General features: G+C 35.6%; 2 protein-coding genes across 6 annotated transcripts in view; one reads left to right on the top strand and one right to left on the bottom strand.

Annotated features, from left to right (window-relative positions):
• Positions 1-26,495, bottom strand: part of FBXO25 (F-box protein 25) — a 158,727-nt gene that overhangs the window by 43,576 nt on the left and 88,656 nt on the right. For 3 of the 5 annotated variants that reach the window (XM_072634342.1, XM_072634340.1, XM_072634341.1), the window contains exons 3-5: positions 7,815-7,918; positions 6,389-6,438; positions 1,511-1,603 (exon numbers count right to left, since the gene is read on the bottom strand). In XM_072634342.1, coding sequence (XP_072490443.1) covers positions 1,511-1,603; positions 6,389-6,438; positions 7,815-7,918 — 247 coding nt within the window. The remainder of the gene's footprint in view (positions 1-1,510; positions 1,604-6,388; positions 6,439-7,814; positions 7,919-26,495) is intronic. The other 2 variants (XM_072634343.1, XM_072634344.1) reach the window with 1 other exon arrangement.
• The window catches only part of TDRP (testis development related protein), a 167,099-nt gene that overhangs the window by 122,596 nt on the left and 18,008 nt on the right, over positions 1-26,495 (top strand). The window lies entirely within an intron of this gene.

Below are 26,495 nucleotides of genomic sequence, written 5' to 3'. Positions count from 1 at the left end.
TTGAGAAAAACAAAAAGGCAAAAATCCTTAGAAGTTCTTTCTTGCCATGGCTTCTCTCCATGCAGTTCTAGTCTACCTCTAGTTTTCTTTCCACCCGCAAAATTCAAAAGCTCTTGTAGAGATTAGAAAACATGACTATATTATAAAATACTTTTTGATTAAAAAAAACAGACTTACTTCCTGGACTACTCAGTTGTGCTGTTAGACAAGTCATTTAACCATGAGATATCTCAGTTTCATCATCTATGGAAGGGATAACCAAAGTATACAGTTTGTCCAAGTAAACTGGGAAATCTATGTATAATACTTCAGAAAACAATAGTGACTTCTGCCTAATCAGAACTAAAGTAATAGAAATAACTGAATCGTACAGCACAGAAGTGTCAGAAAAATGTCATGAAGTAGACTTAGAATTCTAAGTAGAACTGTGTAAGAAACATCCTATAGAGTTAAGAATATCTTATTCTTTGCTATTTACAGATTGCATTTTTTTCCCTCTAGTAATCTTTTTCAGTGTTTTAAGAGTCAAAATACTTTTAAAATGGACATTTTATCATTAAGAATGTATAATAACTTTCATAAATATCTGGCTGCACTTTGTCCAAAAGGAAAACAGGAGAGCCCACAATAAAGGTATGATCTCATCCAGGAATGGGGAACCTGTGGCCTTGAGGCCACATGGTCTTCCAGGTCCTTCAGTGTTGCCATTTCCAAGTTTTACAGAACAAATCCTTTCATTAAGAGGATTTGTTCTGCACAATTTGGATTCAGTCAAATGGCCACACTTGAGGACCTAGAGGGCCACATGTGGCCTCCTGGCTTCAGGTTGCCCAGCCCTGATCTTATCCATTACAACAGAGATAATTACTCACACACAAAAGGCAATCAGTAAATATGAATATATATATATATATGCGCATATATATATGTATTTTGCAGGCTCTTTCTTTTATATGTAATATAACATAGAATCTATAAAATCATATTCTTCTAAAATGCTATTTCATTTTATGAAAACTATATGCCTTCCAGCTTATCAATTAGTCCCTTAAAAATAAATTTTCTTCCTGCAAAGGAACCTGTATTTTAGAAAATCAGCAAAAATCACTTTAGAAGAAATTCTATCTTTTACTCAGAAGCACCAAACAAAGCATCCAAGCCACTGGCTTGGCATGACATGGCATAGTACACAGAAGACTACCTATATACAGAGATCAATGTTAAGAAACATGGCATCCAGGTTTCACGCTATAAAAATTTTTGATGAAGGGAGCTGAATTATAATCCTACAAAAAAACAAGAGAAAAGTTTAAGCTTTTTTGACTTTCCTCAACTTAACAATTCTATTTTGGGTTAGCTTATTTTTGACACAAAGCAATCCAGATAAACTTTTCTACTTACAAAAAAACAAATTACTCATATTAAACATTCAAGATACCAAATGTATAAAGCACGGGTAGGTTGGTTAACATATGACACTAATACAGATTTCTAAAATCCAAGTCCTTACTTTGACAACGTAGTTGAACCTTCGGATATCTTGAATTGCACTTGAAAAGTCTAAGCGGTTAAAGGCTTCTCCCAAGGTACAATAGCCATGCCTCTTTAAAAACAACAACAACAATGAAACAATTTAAGAGATAACAAGTACACAGTGAAATACAAGTTTAAAAACAAACCAGTAAAGGCATTGATAGATTAGTAAAAAAAAAAAAAAAAAGACATTAACACATTCTGGAAGCCTAATCACGATTTAGAGGAAAACAAAGAAAACTAACAGTTCTACATTATTTTAGCCAATTACCCATCTAAAATAATTACATACTAGAACAACTTTTCAAAATAGTTTATGTGAAATGTAAGCATTATCTTATTTTTATTATCATTATCTCTAGAAGAGAACAGAGGAAATCCAAAAACATAAAAATTATGTGTATTTTAGAGTATATTACTGGGGCAGTTAGGTGATACAGTGAATAGAGTGCCAGGCCTGAAGATAGGAAGACTCATCTTCCTGAATTCAAATCTGCCTCAGGCACTTACTAACTGTGTGACCCTGGGCATGTCACTTAACCCTGTTTGCTTCAGTTTCCTCATCTGTAAAATGAGCTAGAGAAGGAAAGGATAGACCATTCTAGTATTTTCCCAAATAAAACAAAGAGTCATGATGACAACAACAGGTGATGACTGGAATTCTCCATGGGCTATGCCAAAATGCTCCAGCAGATCCTATCAGGCTAGAAGGGCTCTAAGTACAGACTTGGTAATGAAATGAATGAAACAATCTAGCTAAGTTTGGAGGGACTCATAAATGAATTGGCTTCCAGGAAGTGAGTTTTTCAGTGATAGTAAGTCCTAAAGACTACTAAGTTACAGAAGAGCTGTAACCCACATTAGTGAAAGGAAGAGCCATACCAATGACATCACAGGTTTTTGAATACTTATAAGAGTTGAATAACTACATATTTGAAATCACTTTCTTCCTCAGTATAGTGTAAAGTCCTTGAAGGCAGGAACTATTCCATTTTTGCCTTTGGATTCCCAATACCTAGGACAGGACCTGGAGCATAACAGGCACTTCATGGCTTTTTCATGGACTGATACCTAGTGTGGTCACCCAGTTGTGTACTCAACAACCACAAGGGATCAAGAAGCTGGCAAGTAGATAGCCCTCTTTGCTCTTTATCCTTTATTCCTCTTTTAACAGTGGTAAGATAGAGAAGGCAAAAAACAGAGTTTTTATCTCTTCCTCCTCCTTTCCTTCTCAGCTACAGGTTCCAAAGAGGCTATATCTCAAGCTGAGCAGCACTGTTATGGCCTTCAAGGTTCTTTCAAGAAAAGTAGGGTTGGTATCCTCCTTTGATAGTCGGTCATATGACACTCTGGGTTTAATCAAACTCCTTCCTAATCAGGAAATTGCAAAGGCAGGACAACAACCTAAACAAAGGGTCACATCACTTCTGTACTTGCCAGGATTATAATCACAGCTATTATGAGCAGTCTGTGGGAAAAGTACTCCTTGGCCCCTAAAGGGCCACTAGAGTTAGTAAGTATATACACAGTTCTAAGGCTAAAGAGGAGAAAAAACAAAGAAGTCAAACAAAAATGGAAGAAGATTCTTCTTGTCTATTACTCAGATTAACATTATACTTCAGTGTGAGTACACACTATGACAGGAATATGATTCAATCAATATGAAGTAGATTTTTAAATGGTCAAATGTGATTAATAAACAATAATTAAATAAAATGATGTAATAAGAAATATGGAACATATAACTATAACTGTAGAAAAACAAAATGGAAAATGGTTAAGGGCCAGTGTCCTTCCCATACTCTTGTCTCTACCTAAAGGGAGACATATCTAGCAACTATTACACCATGGTACAGACAGCTATATTTCCTACACTATAGGAAGGATGGTATTCTCAGGTTCTACTATGGCTTGGAAAGAAATATTCAAGTCTGTAATAACCATTTCCCCTGATTTCTTATTCACCAATTAAACCTAAATTTGAACTGCTCCCTGCATATAGTTTCCAATTCAGGAAAAAATACCTACCTGGTCTTAATGGGAAAACTGCGAGTTGGCTATAGCTTATCTGAAATCAGCTGAGGAATGGATCCTGGGTTTGGCTATAGTTATAACAGTATTATTTTCCAAATGCCTATGGATTTTTTTTGTTTTTTTTTTTAACGTGTGCATAAAAATCACTTTATAAGGAAAACTGGTATTTTGTCTTTTTTTGAGACTGAAGAGGAAAAAAAATAAACCCAAACCCAGTAAAAGCCTGGCAGGATGAAATGACTTTACAGGTCAGACTAACAAAGTGAGCAAAAGTTTTTCACACAATTAAGTACACAATAAATGTTTAAGTTCTGCTAGGCATAATGAAAATTTCAAATTTGGCTTGTCAGAAGAGATAGGAAGGCCACTGCTACAAGAGGCTGAGTAGCAGTAGGAATAATCAATTGAGAGAAAACTTTGCAGCCTCCCTGCTATCATTTTGTGAGTAAATGATGGTGACAAAAAGCTGGAAATTGAGAGGATGCCCAGCAGTTGGGGAACAGCTGGTACATGGTTGTGGTATATGATTATGGTGGAATACTATTATACTATAAGAAATGACAAGCAGGATGGTTTCAGAATGATAGTGAACAAGCAGCTATCTAAGTCTGGGTTAAAAGACAAGACAGTTATTTATCTAACAGGTAAGTGGAATCTTAACAGATAACTGAGCCAACAGAAAAAAGATTATTTAATGAGGAATAATCAATATAGTTATATTTAAGCCATACTTACATATAAGCAAAATTTTATCCAATATGAACACCTACTTTTTTCAAACATATCAAATAGAATTCTCATGGCATAGTACTTAGGGAAATTTCCTTTTAATACTACCATCATCTTTACCCAAAATATTTCACTCAATCCTCATCTTATTCTTATATTGATGTTCATGCTACACAAAAAGCCACATGAATTCATTCATGTCTCACTCTTCACTCACAGACACACCTTAAATATTACTATTCTCTCCTAGGACACTTAATGTAAGATTTTCTCTTCATCGTCCTAGAACACTGTCCTTATTGTAAGATTCTCTCTCTGAGGACAACATAAACCAGATATCCTCCATACTCATTTGCATGTCAAATTCCACAGTTCATCTATTAAAATTTAAACCCAACATTCAAGACATACAGTGCTTTAAATAGGTAAAACATTTTCAAGTTAGAAGTTAAGGGAATAGAGTGGCTAGAGGTTATGTACATGGAGGGTGAGAATTCTCAAAATAATCTCAGCAAAGATAGTTTCAGAAGTGGAGACAAGAAGAGAAGGGTGTTTTCTTTTTTCTTCTCTCGTTCTAGGTGCCAGCAGTATAGTAAAAGGACTGGCTACTCCTGTGCCAGTTGCCCAATGGCAGGCGCGGTGTCAAAGTGCAATGGTGAACTGAGGGACAAAATCCTCTACTGCCTATTGAAATGGAACTCAGCTCAGAGGCGTCTTCTAAATCTCTGTCTTCTCAAGATCTGAAGAATTCATTACATTGGCAAATAATATGATACATAATAGACTTTAATATATCTATTTCTAAATCTCTATTTTTGCAAATCAAAAAGGGGAATCTTTACGGAAAATTTTTATGAAGAAGTTTCTGGGACAGAGGGAGCTCTATGTGTAAAACACTTTTAATGCCACCAACTCAGTTAGATGAGCTGCATTTTTTATAATCCAGTTTTCAGAGAATTTTGGGGGTGCTGGTATCTTTTCAACTCATAAATTCTTCTATAAACATTCCTGGAAGCTCTCACTTAACTTAGCTTGACAGAATTAGTACATAATGAACACTTACTTCCGAGTTATTTTCCTGAATTGCTACAAAGTATGCTGAAAGAATACATTTTGTCCTTGTTCTAAAGGACAAACATCTCTATAGCACTTTGCACACAGTTAAGCACACAACAAATGCTGCAGTTCTGCCAGAGATGAGGCATCATGAAAATTCCAAGATTGGCTTGTCAAAGATAGGCAAAGTTTTGAACTGCTAGACTTGGAGTGACCTTTCAAGATGGGATACCAGTTTAGATGCACTTCTTACAATCCCCATCTCGGCTCAGAATCTTATGCAAGCATTCCTCCATAATAGTTCTATGGTAGGAAGAGACTGCAGAGCCCATCTAGTCCAACCTCTTCATATTCAGATGAAGAAATCAAAGCTGACAGGGGTAAAGGGACTTGCCTAACTAAAGTCACAGTCAACATCATTCCTACATGAGGCTTTCTCTGATCTCTCCCAGCTACTAATTGTGTGCATTTGTACAGACACATATATTTTGCGTATACTTATATGTACATTATTGTTTCCATGATAGAAGTAAGCTTTTTAAGAATGGAGGGTCTCATTTTTTGCTGTTCTCTCTCCAGTACCAAGCACAGTGATTGGCATGGAGTGGAGGCTCAATAAATGTTGAAGCACAGACTAATGTTAAATGAACCCATCTATTAAAGTTCAGCTTAAATACTATCCCTCCATAAAATCTTCAATGATTCCACTGTGGGATTGGTTTCCTTCTTCCTTTTAACTTCCATAGGACTTTATATTACTCTCAAGGCAATTAAGACTTCAACTTCATAATTTATATACTGGTATCTTCCTCTCTAAACCCCCAACTTGTGAATAACCTCCCTATTCTCTCTACTGTTTAGCAAAGTGCCTTACAAGTAGAATGTTCTAAAAATATTTGTTAAATTAAATGAAGGCAAAATTTTCAATTTTAATGCTCATCAAAACTCATTTGACAACTAGAATCATTACTTCAATAAAACAGAAAAAAATATGTAACATAAAAACCTTTCATTCTACATATGATAAAATACTTACTTCTCTGGTGCTTTCCTTATGTACATAAATCCATTTTTCACGATAAAAACCTGAAATAAAAATTAACTTTAAAAAATTCAATGAATTGTTTTTATGTTTTTCTAAAAACATGTTTTATAGCATTAATTTTTAATAGAAATGTAACTTATTTAGCTGAGGGGAAAAAATTACCTTTGTTGGACATTTCAGAGCCTTACAAATGTTCTTTAAAACTTATTTCTTTAGGAAAAGAAGGATCACTTTAGGGCAAATGCCAATGAAGTATTGTGAATTCAGAAGAACAAAAAAAGAAATGGTATCAGTGAAGATACAGATACAGGTTATGGGAAAGAAGCAATTGAAATACACAAAAATTCTAACAAAATATTTTTTGACTAATTCCTTATTCATTTTTTAAAGAAACAATTTAAGTATTTTTATTTATATTGGTATCCAGTTCATAATTAGGATTTTCCTTACCAATAATCCCCCAAATTGAAAATGAATGCTTCCTTTATCAAGGAATGTAGTATTCTATATGAGGATTTGTTTTAGAGCACCAAAACTTAATTTTGACTGTTTTGGACCAAAGTCTTTCTAAAATTATCTGACTTCTTAAACAAGCACAGCTTAATCTTTTTGATGATCTGAGGAGTTGCCATCACAAATCAATTAACACGCTGTTCTAGAACAGTGACTCCTTCAGAGGCTACTAAAACCATCTCAATCCAAGCATCAGACTATTGTGCTTTTACAAATTGTTTTTCTATTTTTTAAATATCTCTCTTCTCAATGTTGGTAGTTGATCAGCTGTTAATTCTTGCTATCCTTATTCTCCACCTTCCTCCCCCCATAACTAAATTGCTTCAGGCTAGAAAACAACTAAAATTATTAGAATTATACACAATATAAAGTAACTGGTTTAAGTTAACTGGCTTTGAACGAAGGCCTGAGTTCCTATTACAGGAGCAAAATGATTAAGTTTTGTGATAACTGCCAACCACTCAGACAGCTTGTTTTTGTTTGTTAGTTACCCTTTCTACATGCTGCAAGTCTGACAACCTCCCCATTGCCCCAATCTGAAAACTGGGACATTAAAAAAAAGATACAGAGCTATAAGTATACAGATACAATGTGGCATATTGGATAACTGTGGTCTCAGCCCTGGAGATGTGGGTTCAAGTCCTGTCTCTGACACTAATTAACTGTGTGATTGTGGGCAGGTCACTTAAGTTCTTAGGGCCCCAAGTTTCTCTCTAAGACTATATTAAAGTTACAGATGAGCTGCTGCATGGGTAGGAATTTCTACGCCAAATGTTCCCAGACCCAGAACAAAATCAAAGTAAACAAAAGAAACAAAAAACCTATCTAGAAGTGATTCAGTGAACCACACCCATACACCCTATACATAATATGTGTAAAATTATGTTATGGAAAATGATCTTACCTTGAGTATTTGTGCTTTTCCTACAGTGATCCTTTTTCCTTTTTTTGGCTGTAAATTCACATTCTCCAGAGTTGAATATATCTTCATCCTCACTATTTACAATACTGAAAGAACAGATATACTTTATATTAAACACATCATCCAGTAAACTATCTATTCACTTTTTCCTCTACCACACAATATTATAATATGGTATCAATAAAAACTGAACTTAGAATTTAGAAGAGCAAGAAAAAAAATCCATTCATATCTTTATTCTGAAGCCTTAGGAACATATTTGGTAGGCAGGAGTAGGCTGTAAGATTTTCAAGTATGATTTGTACACATGAAGTGGCATAAAAGCTATTATCAAGGAAATTTTTTATTGGGAAAACAATGTAAGGTTTAGTGATAATAAAGTTCCAGGTAAAGTACTGAAAGACACACAGAAAGGTTCTAGGACATGGATTATCTTCTTTGGAGGATTTACGGGTTGATTTGGACAAGAAATACACAGGATGAGAAGATATAAATGGGATGTGACATAATAGAAGACACACTCAAATTGATGCATTAATGAGACTATTAAAATGTCTATTTTTTACTCTAAAAATAAAATAAGAATTTATAGAATAATAGATTACACTGAAACTATTCAGGTAGTGACTTCCATTTGTGGAAATCTAAATTTTACCCTGCTTACTCTGAAAATGGAGGACATGAGACAACTTATTGAAACAACCATACCAGGAAGAGAACATTCTTTAAGAGGTTCAAGAGATTTTTGGCATATTAGGCTGAAGTTATTTCAGCTACTGATAGAGTTCACGAATAATTATAAACACAATTATACTCTAGAACAGTGGTTACCAACATTTTTTGTTCCATGAATCCCTTCCATAACAACAACATCAAGTTTGTGAATCCCTGGAGTAATTTAACATAAAACTCATCATATTTTGCAATTATTTCTACTTAAAGCACCATTAAACAATTTTTAGTGTAATCCCCCGTTGACCATTGTTGTGAACCCCCATGGGGCTCATGAACCACTAATGGGAACCATTTTCTAGATGAAAACATTTATTTTTAAAAAGCTTTTTAAACAACTTGCCTGCTTTCGGTTTGAATGTCTAATGCACGTTCTTAATACAGCTGCTGTTTTAAATACGGCGCGTCAAACGTGCTCTTCTGTGAATGTTTACTGAATTACTACAGCAAAGCCATACTTTCTTAAGCGTTAACCAAATACATTATTCATCTGACAGGCTTAACTAAACTAAAACAAGAAAAATGACACAGGAAAACTCTGGATATTTATACATTACACACAGTCATTCAGATTTTGTGATTTTTAAAAATGACATTTTTATTTGGGGAAAAAAAACCAAGTGATTCATGTATTTCATTCTTTGCGTATTTTTTTAAACTACACTTTTATTTCCAGGCATATGGGAAAAAATGTATCAGTCCTAGATTTACAAAAAATAGAGACAGACAAAATATACTTTTCCCGACACACACACCAATAAATAAAATTGTCTTTAGTTTGAAAGTACCAGTCTTCTGAGGATAAACTAAGAATAGCTCAAGGTATGTGGAACTGATGCTGAACAAGAAGGAAGTAACATTGCTTTATTTCCCCATCATCATTCTCTGACAAGTAAATTGTATACAAGCCCCTTTCTACTCAACAACATTGACTTTTAATAAAAACAGCTGAGTTTGCCAAATGAATCTATTTATCATTGTCAGAACAGACTTAAGTAGAACTAGCAATAGTTGTAAATCAACAAGACAAGCAAACGTGCATTTGGAAAAAAAAAAAACCTTATAGAAATAAATCTAGCATTCAATAGCAAACACTAAATAATTCCAATCCACAATGATGTGTTGATTCAGGTTAAATCTAATAATATTCAATCTTAAACTATCTTCTGTCAAACTATCCAAATATTGAATCTAGCAGCTTCTGGATTTGGAAGCTTTCCTAACTAAAACATAACTATATCAAATAAAGAGTCATTTACTGTTTCAAAAATGTCAGACAACAGGCCTTGTAATGTAAATGAAAGTGAAGACGTGTTTTTTTTTTACCCTATCAGTAAAGAAGCAATAGGGAATGCATAGAAGACATGTTATATGCCTAAAAGATACTATGATGATGTAAGATGGGCAGAAGCAAGGATAGAAATGAAATATATTCAATTTTTTTGGATGCCCAAATGTAAGTCCAATACATAGGAGAATTCAAGGGAGAAAATACAAGAATGCACACTCAACCTGTTAATTGTTCAGGGTCCAGTGGCTTCTGACACAGTCTTATGTATAGCAAAAGTATTTTGCAAACTATAATTGGTGCTAACTATACAAATGTAGGATGCTATTCCAATAGTAAAGACTCCATAAGAGTCTTTGATTGTCTTGTCTGCAGGAAAGAAGGATTTTGGTTCTATGAAATCCCAAGGGTGGCTCATCTAGCTGCCCTGCCCTGCCCTGCCCTGAGCTTTTAAAGATCATAAGGACCCAGTTTCTTGTGCTGGCCTCACCTTCTTAAAGCTTTTCCAGGTGGAGCACGATCTATAACCACCTTGGGACCCCTTAAAAAGTTCAGAGTACATGGACCCATTTTAGCAGAACAGGAACCAGAATGGCCTTTGAGTGTACAAATCAAAAAACCCAAAAATGTTGGATTATAAAAGATGAAAAAGACAGGGTTACTGCTTTAGAGGAACTTAAAAAATCTGGTAGGGGAGATGTGTTGTTTCCAAATAATCATTTCTAAAGTAGAATGTGGTAAGATAATTGAGAAATAAAATTTTGGGGTAAATTACAATCAGTTTTATCAATCACAGCCAGCAGATTATTGACAAAAGAGGCTCCTTATTCTCATTTCCTATCCAAGAAGAATTAGCTACATTTTTAGGTTTATATGCCTTTGGACAAGAGGTGCTCCCTCATACTGCAATCAATACAATCATGCCACCTTTGGACAGAGAGGTTACCTCTCTATCCAGACCATCCCCAGTCTTGGGCAACTGAGACAAAAATATCCAATTGCATGAAATTCACCTTAGACTACAGATTCCTTGTAAAGTTGAGTTGTATCAGACAGAGGAGTTGAGCTGACCTTCAGAGACGAAGGTCTTGAAATGAGGATAAAGAAAAAAATCTTCCCAAATCATTAATTATTAACAGTCATTTCTCTCAGATATATTCAAGATATATTATGCAAATAGGATCTGATGAATTTGATGATCAATAGAGTCTGATGAAAAATTGGATGTGAGTAATCAGGGAACAAGAGAATTCCAGTGCATTCTATGGTCTCAAGCATGGATGACTGGGCATATGACAATGCTATCAAAAGATGGAAGAAAGTCTGGAGGGTAAAACAAGCTATGACCAATTGGGGTTTTACCAAAAACAAAAAAATTAAGAAGTAGGAGGCTCTTTAACATACAACTTTCTTTGCTTAATCTCTGCCTATGCCATTTGAAGATGGAATGATTCTATAGAGGAATTATTAAAAGGTAAAACATCAAAAACTTAAAGGGAATGGGAACAATAAACATTTACAAATAATACCATTCCTAATGCAAAATAATATATTAGTTTAGTATTATTTAATACTGTACAAATCTTCATATTAAACACATATAATAGTTACCCAAATCAAAGTAGTTTATCTATGCTTACAAAAAACTGTACAATATACTCATATCTTAGAGGAAAATTTCATGACCTTCTTTTACCAGCATGGAAATCTAATCATTACTCACCCTGAAAGGTAAATACTTTTTTTTATAGAATGGTACTTATATGATGTGACAAGTTTTAAGCACAGAAAACAGAAAAATTTTTAAGTACAAGGTCTCTACAATTTGTCTGACACATTATACCACTAGAATTTTACATTACCTTCATCAAGAGTTAAGTGTGCCAATAGCACTTCGGTCATTCTCTTTTAGGCAAACTGCCCAAAATATAATTAAAACTACAGGAATCCTTTTACAGACATATTTGAACAAACCCATTCAACACTGCAGCATGCTCCTTTCAAAAGTAATTATTTGCAATGAAAAAAACAGAGGCTATAAACATGAAAGAATCTTCAAATCAACTCTAAATAGAAGCAATCAGATAAAGGTAAGACATTTAACTCTCTGGACTAACTTTCTTCATCTATAGTGAAATCATTTGACTATATGGGCTCGAGGCCCCTCCCAGCTCTAAACCTGTAATTCTATGATGCCAAGTCACAGAAACTTAACTTCATATAGTAAAAGGCTAAAAATATGCCAAAAATATTATCCATGGTTACAATGATTATTTACTTGAATTACAATTGGTATTCTAATATTAAACCATCACTAAAAAATGATGCACAGTTCACTTATTGATTACATATTCCTTAAAAGACAGAACAATAAATCAATAAAATTTTATTAAATGCCTGCTATATGCCAGGCATTACACATTGGGGTATACAAACAAAAGCAGAAGACAGTCTCTCTTCTCAAGGAGCTCAGTCTAATGGGGTAAACAACATGCAAACTACTATGCTGGTTGGTTGGTTGTTGTCCTTCATCTTCGAAGAGGACCAAAATGACATCACCATGATAAAGTGACTGTGGCTGATCAGACCAATACAAGCTCAGAATGCTCTACCACAGGTTGGGCACAGATAGTCCATGTATACGTCTGTGGTGGATACTCCAAATTTGCACATCCTACATTTACTTTGTGCTGTCTCAATTCTGCTTTGCTTATAAAACACTGCACCCTTTCTGATGGGGGCATGCCATGCTGAGCAGTCTTGTGCCAGTGTCTCCCATATTGCACAGTCAAATCCAAAGTTCTTGAGAGTGTCCTTATATCGCTTCTTCTGACCACCATGTGATCGCCTGCCCCATGTGACTTCTCCATAAAAGTCTTTTTGGCAAGTGTACATTTTGCATCAGAGTTGCACTGTGAAGCATAGTTTGAATGCTTGGCAGTTCAGCTTGAGCAAGGACTTCAGTGTCTGGTACCTTATCCTGCCTTATCCTCAGAATCTTCCTAAGACAGTTCAAATGGAAGTGACTGAGTTTTCTGGCATGGCGCTGGTAGACTGTCCATGTTTCACAGGCATGCAACAATGAGGTCAGCACAACAGCTCTGTAGACCTTCAGTTTGGTAGTCAGTTTACCTCTTCTCTCCCAAACTTTTCTTCAGAGCCTCCCAAACACTGAGCTAGCTCTGGCAATGTGTTTATCAACCTCATTGTCAATGTGTACATCCCTGGAAAGTACACTACTAAGGTAAGGGAACTTATCCACAGCATTAAAAACTTCTCCATTTGTTTTAACTGGTGGTTCCACATATGGATGGTGTGGTGCTGGCTGATGGTGCACACAGTATATACTGGATAAATTTGAAACAATTAGCGAAGGGAGAGGCACTAGCATTAAGGAGGAATGAGAAAGGCTTCCAGCTTGAAACTTGAAACTTGAAAGAAGTTAGAGAAGCCAAGAGGTGGAGACTGGGAGGAAGAGCATTATAGGTAGCAGGGACAGCCACTGAAAATGCCCAGAGTTAAGAGGTGGAGTGTGTGTGTGTGTGTGATAAACAACAAGATCAGTGTCACTGGGTCACAGGGTACACTGAGGTTGGGGGTGTAAGAAGGCTAGAAAGAAGACAAGTTATTAAGGGCTTTGAAAATGAAACAGAAAATTTTGTATTTGACGCCAGCAGCAACAAGGAGCCAGTGGAGTTTACTGGGGGTATGGAGTGTGGGGATGGTCATGTCAAACATGCACTTTAAAGATCACTTTAACAGTTGAGTGGAAGACAGACTAGAGTGGGGAGAGACTTAAGGCAGGGAGATCAACCATCAGTCTACTACAATAGTTCAGAGATCAGGTGATAAGGGCCTGCACCAGCATATATAGCAACATTTTCTAAAGTACTTTAGGGTTTTAAGCAAAGAATTCTTTGAATTCTATCAATGAAGAACTATGATTCCATAGAAAAAGTATAATATATAGTCTATTTTTTCAAATGGATAACCAAAGAGTTAAATCAAATAATTTGCTGAAAGATATATACATCAGTGAAAAGAATTAAGACAGCTTCCATTATTCCAGTATTAGGTTGCCTTAAAAATCAAGGAAACCTGGTTTCACCGAGATTAAAGGCTTCCCAACTACAACACCACTGCCCACACAAGGGCTTTGGGGGTGAGGGTAAAAGCAAAGGGAACAAAAATTTGAAGGAAAGTTCCACCATCACCATCACCCCCTTGCAAATGCTGCACTGGAAAGTTGTTAAGAACTGGGTAAACTATATTTGTATCCCCTGATCTACCAGTCTAATAGTTCACTCAAAAAAAGAAAATGAAGTTAGACTTAGATTACTGGTTCTTAATGAAACCATGCTGTCTGTTATGATCGTAACTTTCTTTTCTAGGTGTTTACTAATCATCCCTTGTATCACACATTCTAGAATTTTGTCAGAAACTGAAGTCAAGTTTAAAAATTCTACTCTCTTTCTTATCTACACCACCTTAAAAATTGGATCTCTCTATCTTGCTCAGGTTGGAATTGCAGGGGCTACATATGACTCAATAAAACTGCTGATAAGCACTAGACCTTTAATCCACTTTATTTCTGACTTGGTTTAGTCTGCTTCTCCTTAGGCAATCTGGTAAAGATTCACCATATTAACACCAAACTTAAGATGTATATCTGATCAGTATAACCCCTGGAAGCTCACAACTCCAAAGCTCAAGAGAGCAGACTCAAGCCTCTCTGGTAGCTGGGATAACAGTCATGCACTATCATACCTAGCCCTCTTCTTCCTTCTTAAAAATCAGGAAAACATGTTTTACTCTACAATTGCTAAAATGCCTCTCTTTCACAGATCACTCAGAGTGGCTAAGAGTTCATGGTAGCTAAGAGATACTTTCAATACTTTGTGATACAGTTTGTTTGAACCTGCCATCTAAAACTCATGAAGACAGGAGATCATAACTTTGGGTCCATGAACTTAAGAAAAAACATTCTAATAACTGTATTTCTATATAATTTGTTTCCTTTGTAATCTTATGCATTTTATTTTATATGTTTAAAAACGTTACTCTAAAAGGCTGTTTATTGATTTCACCCAGGTGCCAAAGGGGTCCATAACATAAAAAAGGTTAAATATTCTTGGCATTAAGGGTACTAGGTGCTAATGTTATGATTTCCCTACTTTTCTTCAGTTTCAGCTCTTTCTGAACCATTTATATTCTGTCCTTTCTGGTGTGATGACTGTTCTCCTTGGCAGAGAAAACAGAAGCAAAATAAGAGCTGAGCATTTCTATCTTTTCTCTGTCATCCATTAGCATCATTCATTCAACTCAATCAGTCTTATTCTTTCCGAGGGGGAGAGAGGAAAGCGAGGAAACTTTTTGTTGTCATTAGCTCCTCTGCTAAAGTTCACTGTGAGCTTCAGGCCTCCTGAGGCTATTCTTAAAGGACTTGCCAGGTTTTAGTACATATACTCCACCATCTGCTCTTATTCACATCCCTTATATTGTCTTTTTTTTTTAAAGATTTAAGATTCAGAGTAAAAACAGAGACTTGCCTGAGCTCTCTCCCAAACCCCTCCAAACACCTGTAAAATGATTCTAAACAAATTCTAGAGCAACAGAACCCACAAAAAGACAGAGTGAAACAAATTTTCAGCCCAAGACAACCTAGATGGTCAACAGGAAAGGTCTGTTGTGCCAGGCTGGGAGAGGACTGCAATCTATGGTGGGCTGTGACAGTACTGACTGGGTCACCCTGTAAACCCAGAACAGGCCTCAGGTGACTAAACCACTGGCTGTTGAGATACCTTCCATATTTCTCAACCCACAAATGCCTAAGACAACTTCGAAGGTCAGTGGGAAAGTTCTATCAGAACTGGATGAAAGACGAGCGCTGACCAGTCCTGACCCCATGTGGCAGCAGCAGCGGCTGATTCCAGAACTCTCAGCTCACAGAAGGTAAGGGATGAAACAACTGATCTGAAGGAGATTACAGGGATCTCTTTGCTGGTACTAAGGCAGGATTCTGTTGCTTTGCCCATACTAGGATCTGGGTCATCGTTGTAGGGCAAGGAGAAGCACTGGCATAACAAACTTTGTGGCAGCAGTGGAGAGGGAACCCTCCTCACAGTTCCAGGAGAGAAAAAAGTGCTTATGGTCACTCACTGATTAGACCTCCTTAGATCACACCACCCTAGAAGAACTGAAAACTTACAGGTCCCTAGAAGTATCTCTCAAAAGAGCTGCACAAAATCCCTGAAACTTGGAATAGTAAACCCTCCACACTAGAAGCAGAGCCCTAGTTAAAACATCAAGTAAGTGGCTGGGTAAATGAGGAAACAGCATAAAAAAACTCAGACTATAGATATCTTTCTTTGGTGACAAGGAAGATCAAAACATACAAGCAGAAGAAGACAACAAAGTCAAAGCTCCCACATCCATAGCCTCCAAGAAAAATATGAATTGGTCTCAGGCTATAGAAGAGCTAAAAAAGGATTTTGAAAATCAAGTTAAGAGAAGCAGAGAAAAATTTCAGATGAGAAATGATACTAGTGTAAGAAAATAATGAAAAATGAATCAATAATTTGCTAAAGGAGACCTCAAAATACTGAAGTAACACCTTAAAAAAAACTAGATCAAATGGTAAAAGGGGTCTAAAAAACACTGACCAAATGGAAAAGGAAGTGCAAAAGCTCACTGAAGGAAATAAAAGCTTAAAAATTAGAATGGAACAATGGAAGCTAAGAAATTACAAACAATGGAAAGTAATGACTCTATGAGAAATCAAGAAATTATAAAACAAAACCAAAAGAATGAAAAAAATAGAAGACAATGTGAAATATCTCATTGGAAAAATAACTGACTTGGAAAATAGATCCAGGAGAGATAATTTAAAAATTATTGGACTACCTGAAAGCCATGATCAAAAAAAGAGCCTAGACATCATCTTTCAAGAAATTATCAAGGAAAACTACCCTGATGTTCTAGAACCAGAGAGGAAAATAGAAATTGAAAGAATTCACCAATCATCTCCTGAAAGAGATCCCCAAAGGAAAACTCCCAAGAATATTATAGACAAATTTCAGAGTTCCGAGGTCAAGGAGAAAATATTATAAGCAGCCAGAAAGAATCAATTCAAGTATTGTGAAAACACAATCAGGATAGCACAAGATTTAGCAGCTTCTACATTAAGGAATCAGAGAGCTTAGAATATGATATTCCAGGGGTCAAAGAATTAAAACCAAGAATCACCTACCCAGCAAAACTGAGTATGATCTTTCAGGGAGAAAAATACACAGTCAATGAAATCGAGGATTTCCAAACATTCTTAATGAAAAGACCAGAGCTGAATAGAAAGTTTGACTTTCAAATAAAAGACTCAAAAGAACCATGAAAAGATAAATAGGAAAGAGAAATTATAAGGGACTTTTAAAAACTGAACTGTTTCCTACATGGAAAGATGACACTTGTAACTCATGAGACCTTTCTCATTTTGGGGGTAGATGGAGGGAATATATATAGACAGAGGGCATGGGGTGAATTGAAGGGGTGATATCAAAAAAATAAAATTAAGGGGTGAGAGAGGAAAATAGTGGGAAAAAGGAAAAAGGGAGAGGTAGAAAAGAGTGTTTCACATAAAAGAGGCAAGAAAAAGCTTTTACAACGGAGGGGAAAAGGGGGTAGGTAAGAGGGAATGAGTGAACGTTACTCTAATTGGATTTGGCTTAAGGAGGGAATAACATACACACTCAATTGGGCATGGAAGTCGATCACCCTACAGAAAAGTAGGGGGGAGGCATTAAGGAGCGGTAATAGAAGTAAGGGCAGATTGGGGGAGGGGATAATCAGAAGTAAACACTTTTGAGGAGGGAAAGGGTCAAAGGAGAGAACAGAATAAATGGGGGAAGGATAAGAGGGAGGGAAATATAGTTAGTCTTTTGCAACATAATTATTAGGGAAGTGTTTTGCATGTCTATACATGTACAATCTGTATCGAATTGCTTGCTCTCTCAATGAGGGTGGGTGGGGAGAGAGAAAAGGGGAGAATTTGTAACTCAAAGTCTTAAAAAATGAATGTTAAAAATTGTTTTTACATACACCTGGAAAATAAGATACACAAGCTTACCCTACAGGAAAACAGAAGGGGAAGAAAGGGTGAGGTGATAGGGAGGGCAGATGGGGGAAAAGGGTAATCAGAATGCATACAGTCATGGGGTGGGTGGGAGGGGAGAGATGAGGAGAAAATTTGGAACTCAAAATCTTGTGGAAGTGAATGTTGAAAACTAAACTAAATAAATATATTGAAATGTGGGGGGCAAAGATCTAAGATTCATTCATTCATTAAAAAAAAAGAAAACACCTTTATTAAACACAAAACAGTCTTTGCCTTCAATCAGCTTACAATGTTTGTGGGAATGGGGAGAGAAACCATATTGGTTTCTTTAGACATTACCTTTTTTCATCATCCCAATTTTTTTTAAGCATTTCATTCTTTAGAGGCTCCTATTCCTCCTGGACTGAAGCTTCCTATGGAATTTTTGACTACGAGACTCTATCTAGCCTGTCTCTAAAACTTTTGAAATCCATTATTACTAAATTTAAAGTGAAGGTAACATTACATCTGTGCTTCCTCTCACCCCCTATCAAAAATCATTTCTAATTCAATAACCAGTTCTTATTGGTAGTAATCATATTCAGAATAGCAATCCTACTTGCTAGTCTTCATTGCTTCTTCTACCTTTTGAAGCCTGATATGAAAATAAGTTAAAAAAATTTCTGCTATCCTGTATTAGCAATCAATCAATCAACAAGAATTTAGTAAGCACATTACTGTATGTCAGGCATTGTACTAAGAGATGGGAATACAAAGAAAAATATGAAAACAGTTCCTGCCCTAAAAGAGCTTACTATAATACAGGAGAAAGCACACACATAAATAGGTGTATATACAAGGCACATACTATGGAAATAAAAGGAAACCTTATAAAAGTAGGCACAATCAGCCTGAGAGACCACAGAAAAATTCCTTTAAAGGTAGCATTTTAGTTGAATCTTTAAGGAAGCCAGAGATTCTAAAAGGTCAAGATGAGATAGGGGTGCATTTGACCTGAGGGACAAAGACATAAAGCTCTAACAAATATCTGAATACAATGATGGGAGATCACTAATAATAATAACAATAATAGCTAGCATGTATATAGCATTTAAGGTTTGCAAAGCACTTTATATGTATTATCTCATTTGATCTGCACAACTGCTAAATCATGCCTCTGTGCCAGATTTGTGATCTATTTCCTGAACACATCTATCTTGTCTTTTTGTTCAAGTGGTTCATAGTATACTTCTATGATAATATTGCTTCTGTTTCTGTCTCTATTGATTTTCATCCAAATGCTATCCACAACTCTGGATTTTCTAATCTGAGAATATGTTATTAATACATAGTGCTAGACACCCAACCTCATCTTTATAGTCTACTCTGTTCCTTGTCAATAAGGAACCATACTCCAAAGTCAAGTCCTATCATCTGAGTCTCAGTGGTACCAATGCAGTCAAAAGCGCCTTCTTGCATTGGAACATCTGGTTATTGCCTATTACCCATTCATTTTTTATCAGTGCACAAACATGAGTCTATCAGTTTTACTGCTGGTTCTCTTTTTGGATATTTTTGCCTCTAAAATTTTGTCTCTGCTACCCCACATGGCATTTCGGCCAGTTTTACACAGGCAGTTTCCTCCTTCTCCTACAAAGAAGCTTCATAAAAATATAAAATTAGAGTTGATGACCACCAGATAGTTGACTTTAGCTAGAAGCAATAAAAGCCAAAGCTCAAATAAAATCATTCAAAGTGTCATACGCAAAGAAAGCTAATTTCGGAAGTTCATGAGAAAGGGGCTTAAAAGAGTAAGAGGTAGGGCAGCCAGGTAGTGCAACGGATATAGTGTCAGGCCTGGAATCAAGACTTGTGTTCCAAATCTAGTTTCAAATCTAGCCTTAGACTAGCTGTGTGACCCTGGGCAAGTCATTTAATCCTGTTTGCCTCAGTTTCTTCATCTGTTAAATGATCTGGAAAAGAACATGGCAAGCTACTCCACTATCTTTGCCAAGAAAACCCCAAATGGGATCACAAAGAGTCAGACACAACTGCAAAACAAGTAAACCAGAAAAAATAAGAAAGAAAACTGTGGTTTAGAAAAATAAGGTAATTAGGTTTGATACTAGCAGTAATAAAGAAAGGAAATATTATTAATATTTAAGCTGCTCCTGGCTTTTTGATAGGTAAAAATTCCTGGAAATAACAGGTCAAAAAACAGGTTATCTAGTTCAATTCTCTCATAAACTTAGTAGGATGCCAGTAGGATGGATGACAGGTAGATGACTATAAAGTTTTTTTTACAGTTTCTGGGTTTCTTCAATTATTCCCTCAATACTAATCTGGTCCCTACTGATCCTTCCTATAAGCAAATGAACCACCACAAACTTCATGTTTCTAAATCTTATTCTAAATGTTTTCCAATTGTCCCATGTTAAATTCATACATGTGGTACCATTCCAGTTTTAGGCATGAACTCTTAATTAACCTAAGTTACACTGAACAGGGGAATAAATACTTTATTGAATGTGCTGTTGATCAGACTGGCCTAGAACACTGCTGGCACTAAACTAAAGGTTCCTAATGAATTTACATTCAAACTCTTCATTGCCTGACTTGAAACAAAACCAATGAATAGCAAAATTGATCACTTTCAATTGTCATTTCCATTTCTGCCCAAATAGGGAAATCACTAGGGTACATCCCATAGAGTTTCTCATCCTCCAATGAGACAACTGTAGAACAGAAGGTTATGGTCTACACATTAGGCAGTCAATCTATCTATTATTATCTTTGCTTTATGATGCACCACTCAGTATTTTTCTCTGCATGATAAATTGCCTTTAATACACCCGTCATTTTTGATCTTTTGAGAGGAGTTCCTCATTTGTTACCTAATCATGCTGGCAGATTGCACACATCATTATTTCCATTCTATCCCAGATAATCACAAATTTCTGTTCTTTACTCATTGCTACAGAACAGCATAATGTGCTGTGGAATTTTTGCCCTCACCTTCATTGTCATGTCATTATTATTTAGGACTGCTAAAAGCTGATCAAGGTCCTATCTTTTGTTTGACTCTTCATCCAAGTTCTTATCTTACAGAATTTGGTGACCAATTAATTACTGAGCTTAAAATAGCTAAAAAGTTTTTTTTATTTTGTTCAAAAATTAATTTAAATAAAGTATTTGAAGTATATAATCTTCAAGACAAACTCTCTTACTTTATGTCCAAGATTTACTGCTGCGCTGACTGCTCCAGTGTTCTGATACAGTATATTAGTGTTATTGCAACAATTTACTCACCTAGTAACATTTAAAACATAGTGCAGTAGCACCCATTGGATCATAAGATCATATATTTAAAGGTAGAAGGGACCTATTAGGACATCTAGTTCAATTCTCTCATAAACTGCCTCTCAATTTTTAGTCCTTGCTATACTGCATTATCATGTATTACTCATATAACAATATGTTCTTTTGAAACTACTGTTTAAGTGGAATTATACAAGAATTAATGAAACTATAAAGAGACCGAAAAGACATACTGTCATTCCACTTTCATATCTGTCTGTTTAATATTGCTTTCACAGCCTACAAAATGGGTTATTTCTTTTTTATATATACCAAAAAGGTTTGGTTTTGTTAAATGATAAAATCTGTTGCATAAAGTCAATTATTTCCACTATCCATTTTCTTCAGTTGCCTTGAATTGGTAATGTCACAGTGAGAGCCAAGAGTCTGGGAAAGCATACATGTGACACTAATTTTACAGGAGTTCAAATGGGGAAAGTTTCAGGGACACATATAGGACTAGGGTGAATATAATTATCTGATGACTTCCCTGAAACATTACATTTAACAAAATTAATGTGGTATACATACAATTATAGTTATAATTCAAAAAGATCAAATAAATAAATCTTGAGCAGATATGCTGACATTTCCCTCAAACTGCTTTGTTTAGGTAAAATTTTAGATGCTAGACTCCTTTTCTTCTTCCAATAATGACTTCAAAATACAAAAACATATGTAGTAATAATCCATGTGTAATTTTCAAAATTTAAAATTATCTTTAAAAATCTATTTGCTATCAAACTGTATTTCTTAGGACCAGTTTAACTAAATTCACAGAAAGTAAACTATATAACCAAAAATAGCAAATTCCTTTTAATTCAATAGCGAGGAAATGAGGTGGAAATACTGGCAAAGAGTCAGGAAGACCTAAATTATAATCTGGTCTCAGACACTTACTCCCTATGTGTAATCACGTTACGTCATTATGTTAATCATGTCTATCTCAGCTTCCTCAGATGTAAAATGTGGATTGTAATAAACTTACCTCACAGGATTGTAGATAGAATCACATGACATAGTATTTGTAAAAATGCTTATTAGCATGGTGCATGGCATACAGCAGGTGTTTTATAAATGCTGATTTTCCCCCTATTCTACTAAAATCTTTGAAAGTTATGTTGACTACCAACTACTTTCCTCTAGCCCTTCTTATCTAATCAAGCTTCCATACATAAAGATGGAAGCTCATTAAATTATCCTCAAGTATAATGTTTTTTGCACACAGTTTAGTTTATTCTGAACTTAACAAACACTAAATTAAAATGGGCATTTCCAAACAAAGTATAATAGAAGTGGATTGCAGATCTTTTGCATAGCTTTTCTTTTAAATATGTATATATAATATAAATTTTATACATTACATAAATAATTCAACATATTATTTTCAAAGCTATCTTGTCTGTGATTCATTCTAGCCTTCTGTTTTTCTGTGCCTCAAAGACTATCTTTTCTTTCTTTTCTTTTTTTCTTTTTGTTACCCTATTTATTCCATCCCCTCTTCCTCTGATGAATGAAAAGAAAAATAAGTGTCTGCAGCAAATATGCATTGTCAAACAAAACAAATTCCTACTCTTGCCATGTCTGAAAATGTATGTTTTAATCTGCATCTTGGGTGCATCACCTCTGTTAGTGCGTCAATGACATGATTCTTTATCAGTTCTCTAGAATCATGGTTGGTCATTGCAATGGTTAGGATTCTTAAAGTCTTAGAAATCAATTATAAATTTCAACTACCATTCATTTTAGAGTATATGTGTTCCTCTACAAAGACTTCTCTGATTTCCTTCCTTTTCCACCCTTCTTATATTTGATATTTATCTTTCCCTACTTAAGACCTCACAGATGCTTTCTTTGTACCCATTATATACCGTTTATATTTTATTTTATTTTGTATTATAACTATATGTATACCATTTCCCTCTATTGCACTATACACTCCATTAAGGCAAAAGGTCTTGTCCCATTTAATTTTTTTAATCTTCCCCAGCACTAGTTCAATGTTATTCACATAGTAATCATGAGAAATGATATTTACACTGTGCTTAAGATCCACAAAGAACTCATCTCACAGCCCTATGTAGTAGACAAACAGTAAATATTATTGAATGTGCTTATATATTACTATGAGCTATCATATATTTGGATATTTAACTCTGTACTCAGGGACTCAGGGACATTCATCTGAGTAAAGATGAATGTAGGGCAAGTAAGATGTAGATAAATGCAAATGGTAACTATCGATGGACTCTAATCAAAGAGAGATACTAATTTGTAAGCTGTTTAAAATTATATGCATCTAGTATATATGTGCATGTGCTATCAATATTAAGTCTACAAATGAATGGACAGCTTAGTACTTTTTGTCTCTAGACATGAAAGGATTAGAAAAATTAATTCTTTCCAACATTTCTGTTGTCTGTTAAAATATGCTTACCCTGAGTAACTCACCATATCATAACAAAGAATTTGGCATAATACAGGTACTTGTTCTACTCTATGATATATTTTTACATTGCAAAATGCAATGTAGCCACTACCTATGCCTTGCTTGTTAAAAAAAAAAAAAGTCCTAAGATATAAATTCATTTAAAATGCAGAAAGATAATGAGCAAGTAAATTGGTGGTAAAAGACAGTCTCAAATTCAATACAAAAATATACTGAGTTATGTAACTAGTCAGTAAGCAAGACGGCCTTGTGCTCCTAATATGAGGTGGCCAATTTGACCTCCCAGACATTGCTGTATCTTGATGGGATAAGAACCACAACTAAATTAGGGTCAAAAGAAACAGAATCCTCAAGAAAAGTATGTATGGATAACATTATGTACAAGGTATACTCAAGTAAAGAAATGCAAGAGCCAGAGGGAAGAAGCATGATGGAGGACATTTTAATTTCCAATATCTCCCTATCTACTGACTTCTAGACTCCCTGTTTGATCTTAGTAAACATTAAAAGAAGAAAAGAGGTAGAAGTTCTCATTTACCAATATTGTAGAATATAGCAATGTCAGCAAAATGCAGACTTCAGAGGTCCATTCTATCACCATATTTTATACTAATAAGAATCTTATTTTTCTGAAAAATATCAATGGCAACTCAGAACTTTAATTCATGAATTCTATTTAGAATTCACTGTTTTCAATGGAAAGCTCACGGCTATCTTAAAATCAAGATTTGGGATTTCTGGAGCTTGATGGAATCTTAGAGATCATCTAGATTCTTGTTCAATTATATTATTTTAGAGTTGAGGACGCTGAAAGTTAGAGATTACCTGACTTACCTATAGTCACACAATTAGTAGTAAATAGCACAGCTGATTTTAAAACTGGTATTCTTTGTGCTACACTACGCAGATAATTGAGGTTTAAACTACATTTTCCAGACACTCTCCTGAGTACATAAATCTCTTATCTTCAACAGAACTTCTCTACTGCTTTTCAAGTATGTTGTTATTCAGTTGTTCAGACATGTCTGACACTCCATGATCCTGTGGACCATGCTGTCCATAGGGTTTTCTTGGCAAAGATACTGGAATAGTTTGCCATTTCCTTCTCCAGTGGATTAAAGCAAAGAGAGGTTAAGTGATTTCTCCAGGGTCACACAGCTAGTAAGTGTCTGAGGTCACATTTGAACTCAAGTCTTTCCTGACTCCAGGCTCAGTGCTTTATCTACTGAGCCACCTAGCCACCTAGCCACCTGTGTAGGTATCTCTAAAATATGGAAATTTTAACCTTTCTGGTGAATCTAGAATATACATAAGACAGTCTCATGGACAGCTCACCATCCTTTCAGAGAGTCATTTTTATATTAAATATGTATTAGATATCCACTGCTGGGGGTGCAGTGCAGCGGGGAGAAAGGGGACTCTTAACAAAGGGGGGGGGGGCTCTTAACAAAGGCTACGCAGAGTCGTGTCAAGGAAATCAAAAGGTCCTTCTCAAAGCAAATGCCAACCTCCCAGAATATATAACAAAGACTTGGTCCCTGACTGGCTCAGAGCCAGTAGGCATGAAACCTACATGACTCAGTATAGCTGTGAATTATCAGGGTTCAAAGGAGATCAATCCTTCAGATGTTCACAATTTAGTCTGAGTCTAGGAAACTGAACTCCAAAAAGAAAACAACAAAAATCCCACCTTGCCTGCGCTAACAGGCAGTAGATAGAGGGCTGACCTTGAGTCAAGAAGACTGGAATTCAGATTTGGCCTCTGATGTTTACTAGCTATGTGACCCTGGGAAGTCATTTAGCCTTTGTTTGCCTGTAAAATGATAAAAAAAATCACACCCACCTTGCAGGGTTGTTGTGAGAATCAAATTGGTGCAATGCCTGGAACATAACAAGTAATTTATAAATGTTTATTTCTATTTCTTCTCTTCTACTCTCCAGTTTCTAGTCATCTTGTCCTACTGCTGCTCAACAAGAGGATTTGAGTCCTGGATTATCCCCACAATTTGCCTTTTCTGCTCTTCCTCATATGCTACTAAATAGAGTTAGAGAAAGGCTCTCAGCCATGGGGAACAGATCCACTACAAATCTGTTATCTAAATCTTGACTAGCCCTTGACCACAACAAAGTAATTCTTATACTCCTTCTTAGTTGATTCTATATCCCACTCTGCACAAAGGTCCCTGAAACTTTTTATTTTCTCTTCAACAGTGCCTCCAACAGCACTTTTCTCCCACCCTCTTAGCTGATGCCACTGCTCATACTTTTGTAGCATATACTCTAAGGCGATTATCCCAATTCCTACTTTCAGAGCTTGACTATATCTCCCACTCAGGATTCCAGGAGTACCCCCTGAAGATTTGAGATTTGTCTTTCCTAGTGCTATAGTTTATGAGCCCCCACAAGTGTGCTTCCAGCCATTATAATCTTGATAACCATCTTGTTATCAACAGTCAGCCATATTTAGCATTTGAAAGCCAAGTAAAGGGGCTGTCTTCCCCCACAATCTCCTTGCCCTACGAAGCAGGTCTTCAGGGATTTTGCAGGACTACTCTTTTTTAGCTCCCAATTGCTTCAATCTTTCAGGTTCTACATTAGATCTCTTGATTAAAACATTCCCTACAAATTTTACCAAGTTTTTTCAGCTAAATGGAATAGGGTTTTTTTTAGCAGTATCACTGAAGTATATCCAATGCCTTCTCAGAAATATATAAAATGATCAAATGATCCTTCCATATTTTTAGTTAGAAT

This window comes from Notamacropus eugenii, chromosome 1 (genome assembly GCF_028372415.1).
Source record: "Notamacropus eugenii isolate mMacEug1 chromosome 1, mMacEug1.pri_v2, whole genome shotgun sequence".
Classification (NCBI taxonomy): Eukaryota; Metazoa; Chordata; class Mammalia; order Diprotodontia; family Macropodidae; genus Notamacropus; species Notamacropus eugenii.
Note: the sequence above shows the minus strand (reverse complement) of the source record. Positions and strands in the feature narration are given on the sequence as shown.